Source organism: Anarhichas minor, unplaced genomic scaffold, assembly GCF_050575085.1.
Source record: "Anarhichas minor isolate MPS153535 unplaced genomic scaffold, ASM5057508v1 ptg000105l, whole genome shotgun sequence".
NCBI classification, from domain to species: Eukaryota; Metazoa; Chordata; class Actinopteri; order Perciformes; family Anarhichadidae; genus Anarhichas; species Anarhichas minor.
Genome location: NW_027466551.1, coordinates 118,785 through 133,497, shown reverse-complemented (window position 1 = coordinate 133,497; position 14,713 = coordinate 118,785). Strand labels below are relative to the sequence as shown.

The 14,713-nt window shown below is 44.7% G+C and overlaps 1 protein-coding gene across 2 annotated transcripts; it reads right to left on the bottom strand.

Annotated features, from left to right (window-relative positions):
• Positions 1-239: 239 nt before the first annotated feature.
• On the bottom strand, positions 240-13,994 carry LOC142939698 (transcription factor 7-like 1-B). 2 transcript variants are annotated; one of them, XM_076082826.1, is made up of 12 exons: positions 13,102-13,993; positions 12,815-12,884; positions 12,485-12,618; positions 6,084-6,155; positions 2,790-2,907; positions 2,634-2,706; positions 2,484-2,558; positions 2,318-2,404; positions 2,053-2,218; positions 1,739-1,846; positions 1,260-1,308; positions 240-1,131 (listed from the first exon to the last, which is right to left on the bottom strand). In XM_076082826.1, exons 1-12 carry the CDS (start codon positions 13,258-13,260, stop codon positions 575-577), a joined length of 1,668 nt encoding a protein of 555 aa, XP_075938941.1. In that variant the 5' UTR covers positions 13,261-13,993; the 3' UTR covers positions 240-574. The 2 variants fall into 2 exon arrangements, with proteins under 2 accessions (XP_075938941.1, XP_075938942.1); XM_076082827.1 differs by lacking the exon at positions 6,084-6,155 and having other exon boundaries at positions 13,102-13,994.
• Between the last annotated feature and the right edge of the window lie 719 nt (positions 13,995-14,713).

The window sequence follows — 14,713 nt, the reverse complement described above, 5'->3', positions numbered from 1 at the left end:
CTATTGTAATTCACTCTTTACCTTTTTTAAACAATTAAGCACGTTCACACCTTCACGTTTTCTTCCAGGTTAAACTTCAGGATTTATCCGGAACAAATTTAGATTTTAGAGTTGCTTTCAGTGCAGCATCACGTCCTCGAAGGACCGAGTTAGGACGACGTCTTCCTTTCGGTTTCTCTTTGGGAAGACGTCTGGAAACCTGACACTCATCTTCATCATCACCACACAGGAAGAACTGCTGAACTCAGTGAATATTTATTAACACAGAAGAGGAACCAGAAAATAGATTTACACTCATTACAACCAGGTGAAAAAAAGCTTTTTGAAACAAATCCCGGTGCCAAACGTCCCGTTACAAGTTCATTCATAGAAAGTCATTAGAAAAAGTGACAGTTTGCAAAAAAATACAGTTTCATGAAGTTAGACGCAGTCAAATATTGACCAATTATTTGTCCTTTTCATACTAATATAAAATGTTATACATCTATAAAAAAGTTTAAAAAAGAAAGCTTATTTACAGCATTAAAAAAGTTGTTTTTAATTATTTGAAGGTTCACAGAGTGAAATCAGCTGCTCACAGCTGATTGGTTCTCCTGCGTGAGAACAGCTGTGAATGAGTTAAGGCACCGTGAGAGCTCGCGGCTGATTGGTGAGCGGAGGTAGGAGGCGGGACGAGGAAGGGCGGAGGAGGGGGTGAACACCTGGAAGGAGCCATGTGAGGTGAGGAGATGGGGGTGTCGCAGGAGGAGGTGGGTGTGGAGGGTCCTGGTGTGACGGTGCTGCGGCTCAGAGGGTGGGGGGTCCGGTGAGGTTTGGTGGTGAGGGACAGCGGCTGCAGCTGCTCGCCGTACGGTGACACCTGTCCGCCATACGAGTGCGTGTGCTCGGTGTGTGTCGGCGCCGGAGCAGCGGGCGATGCCAGAGAGGTGGTCGGTGTCGCCGGGGAGTCCAGCGAGGAGGCGGGGCTTGCCTGGGACAGGTGTGTGTGTGTCAGGTGGGAGACGGTGTGCGGCTGTGTCAGGTGGGAGCGGGGGTGTGTGTGTGCAGTCTGTGTGAGCAGAGTGTGTGTGTGAGGCGTCTCCTCAGGGGGCACACAAGGTCTCTTCAGCTGAGGGGGGTAGCCTTCTTCATCTGAGGAGGAACACATGAAGTCATCATGAGGAAGTCTTATTCATGAAAACAGTTACTACCTACGAGACAGGTACTCTCTTTGGAGTACTACATGTATTTATGTTTACTATATTAAAGCATCCTCTTACCTTCAAACTGAGTCTCACTCTTCGCCCTCTTCCTCTTCTTCTTTTTACCCTGCACACAAAACAACATGTGACGGTGTGATGCTGTAAACATGCAACAGTGCTGTAAACATGCAACAGTGCTGTAAACATGCAGCAGTGCTGTAAACATGCAGCAGTGCTGTAAACATGCAGCAGTGCTGTAAACATGCAGCAGTGCTGTAAACATGCAGCAGTGCTGTAAACATGCAGCAGTGCTGTAAACATGCAACAGTGCTGTAAACATGCAACAGTGCTGTAAACATGCAGCAGTGCTGTAAACATGCAACAGTGCTGTAAACATGCAACAGTGCTGTAAACATGCAACAGTGCTGTAAACATGCAGCAGTGCTGTAAACATGCAGCAGTGCTGTAAACATGCAGCAGTGCTGTAAACATGCAACAGTGCTGTAAACATGCAACAGTGCTGTAAACATGCAACAGTGCTGTAAACATATACTCACATAGTTATCTCTGGCTGACCAGCCGGGGTAAAGTTTGGAGTGAAGGAGTCTCTCTTTACGAGCCAGTTCGTAATATTTGGCTTGTTCATCTTTGGACAGAGAATGCCACTGTGGACAAGAAACATCTCAGTCAGTTACTAACTAACAAACAAACACACACATGATCAGACACACACACACACACACACACACACACACACACACACACACACACACACACACACACACACACACACACACACACACACACACACACACACACACACACACACACACACACACACACACACACACACACACACACACACACACACCCTCTGTCCCAGTATCTGGTTGATGGTGGCGCTCTCCTTCACTTTGCACTGAGACACTACTTTAGGTCTCTCCTCTCTCATGTAGAGCATGAAGGCGTTCAGCGGCTTCTTGATGTGCGGCTTCTTCTCCTCTTCTTGGTCCTGCTGGACATCTGACGTGGACCTTCTACAGGAACAGGTTAGCATGATAACACAATATATTATATAATAATAATAATAATATCATTGTATTGATGAGCTGAGTAACAGAACCAGGTGTTGGTACCCCGGCTGGCTGCTGCCTCCAGGCTCCTGCTTCACGGATGTCTGGGGGGTTGGCACCAGATGTGGAGAGAAGTTACCAGACACCAGGCTGCACACCAAACACAGGTCAAACGTCAACGTTTCCTATTCCTCTCAAAAACAAAAGCTTAAGGGTTCTGGTGGGTTACCTGGACATGGAGGCGTTCATAGCCAGAGCAGCAGGGGAGAAGCCTCCTCCCAGAGGGTACATGGTCTGTCCCTGTCTACATGGACACACAGACAGACTGTCAAACACCTACAGACATGTCGGTCCACACTGTGATGAAGACTTTACTCACAGCCATCCTAGAGGGTGAGGGATCTGAGCCATGCCTCCAGGAGACACCGGGTAGCAGGGGGTCCTCGACATACCTGCTCAGGTGAGATTCACACAGAATGTCAGTGATATTCCAGGTGGATCTGGTCGTGTTTGTCACAATGAATGAGAGACTCACCTGCATCAGGAGAGAAGCCAGGTGAGGCCCTCTGGGGGGAGAAGGCCTCGGGGCTGTAGGACAGCAGAGGGTGGAGGTGAGTCATGTGAGGATGCTGCACCACCTGTACGTTGTTAGACTGGAGACATAAACACAGAGACACGTCATCATCTGTCCACCAGGTGTCAGCGTTCTCCTTTAACTTTGAATACGTGTGAGTCACTTTATTAACAGACAGGAAGTCAGAGAGCAGACCAATGAAACCACAGAACCCACCTCCTCTTTAAATAACTACATAAACACAGTATATTCTGTCTATAGTTATGTGTAACAGTGTATCAGAATATTCTGTGTGTAGTGAAGAATACACATTGGGGCCAGACTTCCTATCCAAATGACGCCTCGGTGCTACTTCAGGCCCCTGCTGTGTCGACCCTGTGTCTGAATGCGAATGCCCCCCTTCCTGCCCTTTGTCATAGTCCCCCCTTACCTCTGTCTTCTAGTATTTACATACAGTCTAACCACTGCTCTGGCTCCCTGTATAAAATGCTTCTTTCTTCATTTGTTCGGGGTCAACCCACCGGCACAGATCTGCTCTGTGTCTGTGAGGTCACCAGTTTGCCGGCATGCTCTAATAAACTCACAACACCACAGCAACTTATGAACTGGACTTGAATGATTTCTTCAACAATAGTTATATGTAACAGTGTATCAGTATATTCTCATTTTAGTTTTTACAAATTAATTTGTTAAGGAAGTAAAAATATTGGAGGAAGTCCAGAAGTTAAACTGATAACATTCACTTCATTCTTCATTTCTTCCTGTCAGGAGTCACGAGACGTTTATCTGTCAGATCAGAAGTAATGATCTGGTTCACAACATGCCGGTCCTCATCAGAGACCAGGACCAGAGGTGAAGGAGCCGGTCCTCATCAGAGAACAGGATCAGGGCTCCGTCTCTGGTCCTGTGTGTGTGTGTCTCTCACCAAGTGTGTGTGTGTGTCTCTCTCACAAGGTGTGTGTGTCTCTCTCTCACCAGGTGTGTGTGTGTCTCTCTCTCACCAGGTGTGTGTGTGTCTCTCACCAGGTGTGTGTGTGTCTCTCTCTCACCAAGTGTGTCTGTGTGTCTCTCACCAGGTGTGTGTGTGTCTCTCACCAGGTGTGTGTGTGTGTCTCTCACCAGGCGTGTGTGTATCTCTCACCAGGTGTGTGTGTATCTCTCACCAAGTGTATGTGTCTCTCACCAGGTGTATGTGTCTCTCACCAGGTGTATGTGTCTCTCACCAGGTGTATGTGTCTCTCACCAGGTGTATGTGTCTCTCACCAGGTGTATGTGTCTCTCACCAGGTGTGTGTGTGTCTCTCACCAGGTGTGTGTGTGTGTCTCTCACCAGGTGTGTGTGTATCTCTCACCAAGTGTATGTGTCTCTCACCAGGTGTATGTGTCTCTCACCAGGTGTATGTGTGTGTGTCTCTCACCAGGTGTGTGTGTGTGTATCTCTCACCAAGTGTATGTGTCTCTCACCAGGTGTATGTGTGTGTGTCTCTCACCAGGTGTGTGTGTCTCTCACCAGGTGTGTGTGTGTATCTCTCACCAGGTGTGTGTGTGTGTGTGTCTCTCTCACCAGGTGTATGTGTGTGTATCTCTCACCAAGTGTATGTGTCTCTCACCAGGTGTATGTGTGTGTATCTCTCACCAGGTGTGTGTGTGTGTGTGTGTGTGTGTGTGTGTGTCTCTCTCACCAGGTGTATGTGTGTGTGTCTCTCACCAGGTGTATGTGTGTGTGTGTCTCTCACCAGGTGTATGTGTGTGTGTCTCTCACCAGGTGTATGTGTGTGTGTCTCTCACCAGGTGTTTGTGTGTCTCTCACCAGGTGTGTGTGTGTGTGTCTCTCACCAGGTGTGTGTGTGTGTATCTTTCACCAGGTGTGTGTGTGTGTGTGTGTATCTCTCACCAGGTGTGTGTGTCTCTCACCAGGTGTATGTGTGTGTGTCTCTCACCAGGTGTGTGTGTGTGTGTGTGTATCTCTCACCAAGTGTATGTGTCTCTCACCAGGTGTATGTGTGTGTGTCTCTCACCAGGTGTGTGTGTGTGTATCTCTCACCAGGTGTGTGTCTCTCACCAGGTGTGTGTGTGTATCTCTCACCAGGTGTGTGTGTGTGTGTGTGTGTGTGTGTGTCTCTCTCACCAGGTGTATGTGTGTGTGTCTCTCACCAGGTGTATGTGTGTGTGTGTCTCTCACCAGGTGTATGTGTGTGTGTGTCTCTCACCAGGTGTATGTGTGTGTGTGTCTCTCACCAGGTGTGTGTGTGTGTGTGTCTCTCACCAGGTGTATGTGTGTGTGTCTCTCACCAGGTGTATGTGTGTGTGTCTCTCACCAGGTGTGTGTGTGTGTGTGTCTCTCACCAGGTGTGTGTGTGTGTATCTCTCACCAGGTGTGTGTGTGTGTGTGTGTATCTCTCACCAGGTGTGTGTGTGTGTGTATCTCTCACCAGGTGTGTGTGTGTGTATCTCTCACCAGGTGTGTGTGTGTGTGTGTATCGCTCACCAGGTGTGTGTGTGTGTATCTCTCACCAGGTGTGTGTGTGTGTGTGTGTGTGTATCTCTCACCAGGTGTGTGTGTGTGTGTGTGTGTATCTCTCACCAGGTGTGTGTGTGTGTGTGTGTGTATCTCTCACCAGATGTGTGTGTGTGTGTGTATCTCTCACCAGATGTGTGTGTGTGTGTGTATCTCTCACCAGGTGTGTGTGTGTCTCTCTCACCAGGTGTGTGTGTGTCTCTCACCAGGTGTGTGTGTCTCTCTCTCACCAGGTGTGTGTGTGTCTCTCTCACCAGGTGTGTGTGTGTGTCTCACCAGGTGTGTGTGTGTGTGTGTGTGTGTGTGTGTGTATCTCTCACCAGGTGTGTGTGTGTGTGTCTCTCACCAGGTGTGTGTGTGTGTGTCTCTCACCAGGTCTGTGTGTGTGTATCTCTCACCAGGTGTGTGTGTCTCTCTCTCACCAGGTGTGTGTGTGTCTCTCTCACCAGGTGTGTGTGTATCTCTCACCAGGTGTGTGTGTCTCTCTCTCACCAGGTGTGTGTGTCTCTCTCTCACCAGGTGTGTGTGTGTCTCTCTCACCAGGTGTGTGTGTGTCTCTCACCAGGTGTGTGTGTGTGTGTGTGTGTATCTCTCACCAGGTGTGTGTGTGTGTCTCTCACCAGGTGTGTGTGTGTGTGTGTGTGTATCTCTCACCAGGTGTGTGTGTGTGTCTCTCACCAGGTGTGTGTGTGTGTGTGTGTGTGTATCTCTCACCAGGTGTGTGTGTGTGTCTCTCACCAGGTGTGTTGGAGTCTCTCTGATAGAAGCTCTTCCTGGGACGTCCAGCAGAGGCCACTGAAACGGTAAATACTGTGAACAGAGAGGAACATAAAGTTGAATAAAGCCATGATCTTTAATTAATATAATATTTAATAATGTATAATATTATAATAAAGTACAGTGTTTCTCCTAGGTTTACAGCTTTTTTTGAGGGACGGGGACGGACACCGACACAAACACGTAAAGGAATCATGGTGTTCATGTGTTTCTTTTAATGACAGCAGTCAATATAACCACTGAACAATTATTTGAACTGTACATTGAACTAAACATCGGAACATTTCTTTTTATGACAATTATCCACAAAGTGTGCAGCTTTTGTCACTGCAGTGCATCTTTCTGGGCTTCTGGAAGAACATCTCCAGAGCCTCTTAATGTGGGAAGTCAGAACTGTCTGGCCCGTTTATCGAGATCCGCATGCAGCTGCAGGATGGTCTCTTTACAGCACGTTTAAAAATGATATTGTTGTCTGCTTTCCAGCTGGTTGACGCGACATATTTTCCGATGCGCGCTCTCTGTCCGCTGGTCGGAGTGTGCTCACCTTTGTGTGTGTGCACGTGTGTGTGTGTGTGTGCACGTGTCTGTGTGTGTGTGTGCACATCGGGGCAGAACTCCGCCATGTGCGATACAGAGAGCAGAAGAGAATTGTAAACGTGCGACCATGTAGAGACAGAAATGACATGCCGTCTGTAAATAAGATAAATAACATAAGACTGTTTAGTTTGTTTAATTAAAGAACACGGTGTATACCTGTTCTATAGGAAAGGAACCTTAAATGACTTCTGTTGTGATCTGAAGCTATATATAAAATAAAATTAAACAAAATTAAACACTGAAGTATCATAGTTAATAATATAATATTTAATAATGTATATTATAATAAAGTACAATATTAAATAAAGTATACTATTAAATAAGTACAATATTGTACAGTAGAAATGCAGCAGTCTAAAGTATACTATCAATTAAAGTATAATATTATAATAAATATAATATTATAATACATATAATCATTAATAAAGTATAATATTATAATAAGTATAATATTATACTACATATCATATTTAATAATGTATAATATTATAATAAAGTATAATAATTAATAAAGTATAATATTTAATAAGTATAATATTGTAGAAATGCAGCAGTCTAATAGAGTTCAGGTTGTGATTTGCGGACAAACTGAGGAAGGTGAAACATGAGCAGGATGTAGAATCGTCACATCAGCACCTTTGATGACAGCTGAGATAACACAGGTCAACAGATCATCTCAAACATGTTTACATTCTTTCTGCTCACGTTCACCACATTCTCACGCACACATTCTGATGTTACCTCGCAGAACTAGTCCAACACTACGAAGACTTTTTATTAAAGTCACACCAGCGACCAATAAGAAGTAGACGTGACCAACGGAGCAGAAGGACTCGGTCCTACTGAAGAATAACCAACTCATAGAAACATGGAGCTCCACAAGTTCTTTAAGAAACAATCAGTGAGCTCAACCAGGAAAATAAACGACTAAGAATTACTCTCAACTCCATCTTCTACAATACAAACACGTTTACCTCACCGTGCTGCTGTTTAAGACCACAGGGACACACACACACACACACACACACACACACACACACACACACACACACACACACACACACACACACACACACACACACACACACACACACACACACACACACACACGCGCACACACGCCTCCCCCCTAACCCCCACTCTGAGGACGCTCTGGCTGAGAGAGCTAACTGGATCCAGCTGTTGGAAACACCAAATAAATCAAAATACACACACTGCACAGTCTATTACAGAGTGAAGCATAAACTCACTGTGTGACTTGAGGGGAAAGTTATTAGGGTTACTGCTGTTTACGAAGCACTGCAGATAGAGCGGCGCCGCGACGAGTAGAGCGGCGCCACGACGGGAGCTTGATATACATTTATTTCTTAACGAGAACAAGTAACTCTTTAAGTCTGTACAAGACGTCCACAGACTTCATGTAAAACACATTTCTCGGTTCTCACCTGTAGAATGAGGTGAAAACTGAACAGTGAGGCTGTTTAATGTGTGTTTATGAGGTCATGTTTTAGGTCCTCGTGGTATTTTAAGAGACAATGTCAAGTAAACAGAGGAATTCTGGGATTGTTCGGCCTGCTGAAAGGAGACCCACTTTAAATAAACAAGACACACACACCTCTGTCAACATGAACCTTTTTAAACAGAGTGAAAATAACACAGACTCAACCCAGAGAGTTAATCTCTCCTCAGTCCATTCACTGCTGCTCAGGTGTGACATGGTGTCACAGGTGTGTGTAGGTGTGTGTGTGTGTCTGCATGACCGATTTGAAAAGGCAAACTTCTGGCTCTTTTTCTTCGTTAACCTTTGTGACATCATTTTAAAACACGTAGAAAGTAAAAGATGTATTTTTACTGAATCGGTTGACATCATTACACCACATTTTAAACCCAAAAGAGTCAAAACTATTTCAGAACCTGGCCCAATTTCTGAAAGATGGGTTATCGTTTGAGGTCAAGGCGTTTGATTATTGGCCTCAACGACATCATGCGACTGTCGGGGGATCAGTTGGATTTCATGGATGCTGGCAAAATATGTTATAAACTGTAGTGAGCTTGTTTTAATATCATTGGAGTAAAAGGGCTAGCTAGGTGACTGTGGCTAAGTGGAGAGCAGGGCCGTCCTTCAATCAGAAAATCGGCGGTTCGATCCCCGGCTCCGCTAGTCGCATGTTGATGTGTCCTTGAGCAAGACACTTAACCCCAAAATTGCTCCCGTAGCTGAGCCCACAGTGTAGAAATGTGAATAAGTCGCTCTGGATAAAAGCGTCTGCTAAATGACTGTAATGTACTGTACTGTGTGGCTACATGTGAGCTAACATGGCTACCTAGGTGACTGCTAGGCTACATGTGAGCTAACAGGGCTAGCTAGGTGACTGCGAGGCTACATGTGAGCTAACAGGGCTAGCTAGGTGACTGCAAGGCTACATGTGAGCTAACAGGGCTAGCTAGGTGACTGCGTGGCTACATGTGAGCTAACAGGGTTAGCTAGGTGACTGCGAGGCTACATGTGAGCTAACAGGGCTAGCTAGGTGACTGCGTGGCTACATGTGAGCTAACAGGGCTAGCTAGGTTACTGCGAGGCTACATGTGAGCTAACAGGGCTAGCTAGGTGACTGTAAGGCTACATGTGAGCTAACAGGGCTAGCTAGGTGACTGTAAGGCTACATGTGAGCTAACAGGGCTAGCTAGGTGACTGTAAGGCTACATGTGAGCTAACAGGGTTAGCTAGGTGACTGTAAGGCTACATGTGAGCTAACAGGTTGTCTACAGGCCTCCTGCTTCCTGTCTGACTACATGAGGACAGTAAATAGTCTGTATTATGGTTCAGCTAGCGTCCTGCTAACGAGAACTTGTTTACCTTGACTTGCCTTCAGGCTGGCAGGCGCTTGTCATCTTCTTCCTCCCCCACCCCATGAACACACCTCAGGCTCTAAGGAGACTAACTAGGACACAAGGTCCCATTGTGTGAATAGAAATGTGAGGGAGGAGCAGAGAGACCTGTGTTGTCTCGACACAACATGCAGTCTGAGCTACAAGTGTGTGCGTGTGTATGTGTCTGTGTGTAGCCACAGGCAGTGTGTTGGGTATAATGGGATGACCCCCCCCCCCCCCCATGGAGCCATGCATTAGGACCATTCACACTCTGCTAATGACAACAATGGCCCACTAACAGGGGGGGTGTTGAGGAATGCAGGGGTGTGTGTGTGTGAGTTCTGTGTTTAGCCGACACGCGTGTCTGGATTAATCCACAGAGACAGACTTTCAAAAAAAACCAGAGAAGGAAAAGAAATCCCTGTTTCACTGGCTTTACAAATGACTTATTATATTATATTAGAGGTCTACAAGTCTAATGTTGAATCAGCTGTACCAGTAGAGTACTGGTACTGGTGTTCGACTGCACATAAAGACGACATCACACACACACACAGAAACACACATCCTGAGGTCTCTGTAATATACAGTGGTGTATAAAGTACCTAAAAGCCATACTTGAGTAAAAGTAAAGATACCTTACTGGAAAATGACTCCAGTAAAAGTAAAAGTCACCTATTAGAATACTACTTGAGTAAAAGTCTTAAAGTATCTGATATTTATTGTACTTAAGTATCAAAAGTAATTTTCTGATATTAAATGTACTTAAGTATTGAAAGTAAAAGTACAAATAAATGCTGTTAATAAAAAAGCAAAGGGTCAGAATTATGAGAATTATGAAGTTTATTCTTTTAAGTGCTGTGGCACCATGAACAAGGACATGGAGCTGTGTTGAACATAATTGTGTTGGCTGTGATCCATCCAGGAGCAACAATGTTCAACATAATATATTGTACATAAATATACTTTTGCATCTACTATGAACTTATCATCATAATTCTCCGAAAAGCAATATGACACTATGAAGGAGTTGTAACGTTTATAAGTATGCTCATTCCGACTAGAGGATGTAGAGGGCCAAATGCATCATATTGTGTTCAGCAAAAAATATCCACTTGATGCATCAGGTCAGTGTTGTGAGAAAGGACACCTGCCTTGTAAACTCCTATGGGCCTGATTTGAACACAATAGGCAAAGGTTTTGCTCAAGCTGAATCTGCAATTGGGCGACTGCTACCATCATAACTCCATCTGATCATCCACAAAATGACTCAAATATCAAACATGATCAATACTAAAGCAGCACCGAAAGTAACAACCCAATCATTACTTGAACCTGAAAAATGTCCTGTTCATCTTCAAAAGAAGTTGGTTTTCAAAATTGTGAGAATTCCATCTCGCTCTTCTTGGGCTGAAGACTAGTCCTGCGATGTTAAATAGCCTTTCACAGGCCGCTGAGGCAGGTAGAGGTGTGTTCAGCTTCACACACAGCTTGCGCACAGCTGGGAAGGATTTCCCTAATGCTAACCCTAATGCTAACCCTAATGCTGCGCTCTCGCGGCTCCTGTCAATCCTATGGTGTGGTGGCTAGCTAACGTTAAGTTAGCTAACATTAGCCAACTAGTGCTGCAATGATTATAGCTAAGATGACTCAAATCAACACAATCTCACAACTGTCAACACTTCCTCAGCTCACTAACTCGCTAGCGATCCACGGGTGTTGGTCTTCGTCACCACCGTAGTTTGTTTCGGGAGTAGCAGGTGCTTCCATTTCTGCTTCCGTCATGAAATCAGTCATCGTAGAGTGGAATTCTGCTCATGTAGGATCGCTTGCTAGCTATAGCATATAGCATCCTGGGCATCACTGGGAATCAAAACACCTCGGCTTTGAGAGCACTTGTTTGCAATTGCGCATTAACGTGATTAACCAATGATGTAACTTGTAAGCTAGGACCACTGATTCACCAAACCTGCTTGCTTGCAGTCTGTGTTCCACCACAGTCCCCGACATTGGTCTCATGATTCATTTTCTAAAGATAGATTTGATTTTGTAGCGAGTAACGAAGGTTTCAGGGGAAATGTATCGGAGTAAAATTATCAGTTTTCTTTGCAAAATGTAGTGAAGTAAAAGTAAAAGTCAACAGAAATATAAATAGTAAAGTAAAGTACAGATATCCAAAAAAACGACTTAAGTACAGTAACGAAGTATTTCTACTTCGTTAATATACACCACTGGTAATAACATTGTGCCAAAGATTAGTACATAAGTGTTTCTGTATGAAACCAGTCGACTCTCTGATCCATTCAGCTTCAGGGAGCAGGAAATATGGAAACACCCGTCAATCCTGCAGCTAACGCACCTGACGCAGCTAACGCACCTAACGCAGGTAAAGCAGCGGCCATGATGAGAGATCATTCCTACTTCACCAGTAGACTGTGTTCAGGCCTGTCTCACCTCATACCATCACACATCTTATCATAACACACACACACACACACACACACACACACACACACACACACACACACACACACACACACACACACACACACACACACACACACACACACACACACACACACACACACACACAGTCCCAATGTGAAGAAACACAACCTGTGAACGAGTTAATTTAAATGACATCATGAACTTCTTCAGCTTCTAAAGCTAAAGTAGACGATACAAACATCACATTCATGACCCTGAAGAGGTTAAAGAAACATCTTCAGAACATCAACATGATGGACTTTCATGAAGTGAATCCTGGTTTCAGGTCCAGCAGGTCTCACAACAAAGGACCAGGTCTTCATCAGACCACCTGGTCATGATGACATCACCTTTACGAGACCCATCGGGTCACTACAGAAGATGTTTAAATGTCAGGTTGAACTTACCGTCCTGGCGCTTGGTGGCAGCGCCCCGTTGTTGAGGTATGGACTACAAAGGTTCAGGTCTGAGATCATGAAGAAGGGGTACCCCACATAGGGGGGGGGCTGGAAGAGACCTCCATCCTGCTGCCTCCTCAGGGCTGAGGAACAAGATCAAAGATCACTTCTCTCATCAGGTTAGTTTAACAGGTTGTGTGCTACATGCTAACTAGCCTTAGCGGCTCATTAGGCTCTGCCTCTTTAGAGAGTCCCAGCACCCTCCTGGGCTGAGCTCACACTGTTTATGTTTATTCATTTGTATTTTAAATGTAAACAAGATATTAATGTGTTGTTTACCTTCCTGAAACAGATGATTGTGTCTGATCCTGTTCTCCAGATCTGTGTTGATCCTGGATCGTCTGTCTGTCTGTACACACAACAACAATAACAACAACAATAACACAACAACAATAATAACACAACAATAACACACCAACAACCACAATAACAACAACACGCACACACTGATGGTGAACCAGTATCGTGTCTACATAAACCAGCTCCACTAACTAGTCCCAGGTCTCTTAACTGGTTCCAGGTCTCTTAACTGGTCCCAGGTCTGTAACTGGTCCCAGGTCTCTTACCTCCTCCTCTGAGTCTGACTCGGACTCGTTGACAAGAGAGTTCTTCACATCGTCCAGGTCTCGACCAGAGGACACGTTCCTCTTCTCCTCTTGTTCCCCTTCATCTTTAAAGTTGATCAGTTCATCGTTAGCTCCCAGGTCGTCTCCGTGTAGCGGCATGTCTGGAGGTTAGCCTACAGCTAGCATGAGCTAACATGAGCTAACACGAGCTAACATGAGTTGATGCTAACTTACAGTTTGTATATAAACACAACCGAGCGGAGCGTGAAACCGTTAATAAAGATCCAGCTAACGTTGTGTGAGAGCTTCACGCATCACATGCACCGTTCACGTTAATCTACGGGATTATTCCGTCTTTTATTGGGTTAAAAAACAGTTTATTAAACTAAGCTAACTAGCTACGTGCTGCGTTCACTGACGCGTCTGTTTCTGGACGAATTCCTGAGGTGTGAAGTCTTTATTTAGTCCTCCTCGAGTCCTTAACGTTAGTCCTCGAGTCCTCCTCCACGAACAGAGTCCATTATAGAGAAGGGGTACCACAGGAACAACTATACTAATTATAAAAACACTCAGAACCGCTGACGCGAGGAAATAAGAGTCTGTTAACACGGTGAAAAGTTCACCGTTGAGTTTCTTGAGTTACTCCAGCGGGAAAAGATCAACAGGCCCGTTGAGATTTAACGGTTAAACCAGCAGGTTACACTAACGGTCCATCGTGTTTTAGTGATGTGTGATGATCCAGACCGGTTGTTTGTGGAGACGTGAGAACACTTGCAGCTGGTCGGAGCTTCTGAGACCGAGGAAAAAACTCCGAGATCGGAGGAACAACCAGAGTACCCGGAGAGACTCAGGACTGATCCTGGACCAGTTCAGCAAAGCGCGCTCCTGACTCTGCACAAGCTGGACTGATCCTGGACCAGTTGAACAACAGGTTGATCCCATTTGATGGGCAGAGAAGACACAAAGAGGAGGAGGAGGAGGAGGGGAAGGGAGGGGGGGGGGGGGAGAAGAAGGACACTTTTAAACCCTAAAGGACCAGTTGGACACCTTTCTGACGTCATGAGGAGGTTAATGTAGGAAATAGAAAACAATGTTTTTAAATAACAGAATACAACTGAATGATAAGACTCAGTAAAATACATAATTTAACACTGTAATACTAATAATAAAAGTATTTATTGCACTAGAATATATATTATTATTTGACACTGGAATAATAATAATACAAGTATTTATTGCACTATTATTACTGTTTTTATATAAATAAAACTCAGGCGTCATATTCTGAGTTAGCGGTCTGTGGATGTTTTCATTGGAGGAAGAAGTGCTCATAACGTTTATTAAGTAAATACTCTGTTACAGTAAATGTCTGTATTTAAGATTTTACTTGAAGTTACCTTAAAGTACAGGTGTTAGCATCAAAATATACTAAAAGTAAAAGTACTCATTATGCTGAATAAATTAATGAGCAGATAAGATAAGATAATCCTTAATTAGTCCCGCAGAAGACTCAGGAAATACATCTAATATTTATCAGTAAAATACATCATTTGACACTGGAATAATAAGACTAGTTTAGTTAGTCACTTTAAACTATAAACATGTAGACAGA

Coding starts and splice junctions, on each gene's coding strand:
- LOC142939698 (XM_076082826.1), bottom strand. CDS start 13,260: ATGCCGCTACACGGAGACGACCTGGGAGCTAACGATGAACTGATCAAC. Junction 12,619..12,814: donor CAATCATCTGTTTCAGGAAG/GTAAACAACACA, acceptor CTTGTTCCTCAG/CCCTGAGGAGGCAGCAGGAT. Junction 2,707..2,789: donor TGGCTTCTCTCCTGATGCAG/GTGAGTCTCTCA, acceptor TCACCTGAGCAG/GTATGTCGAGGACCCCCTGC.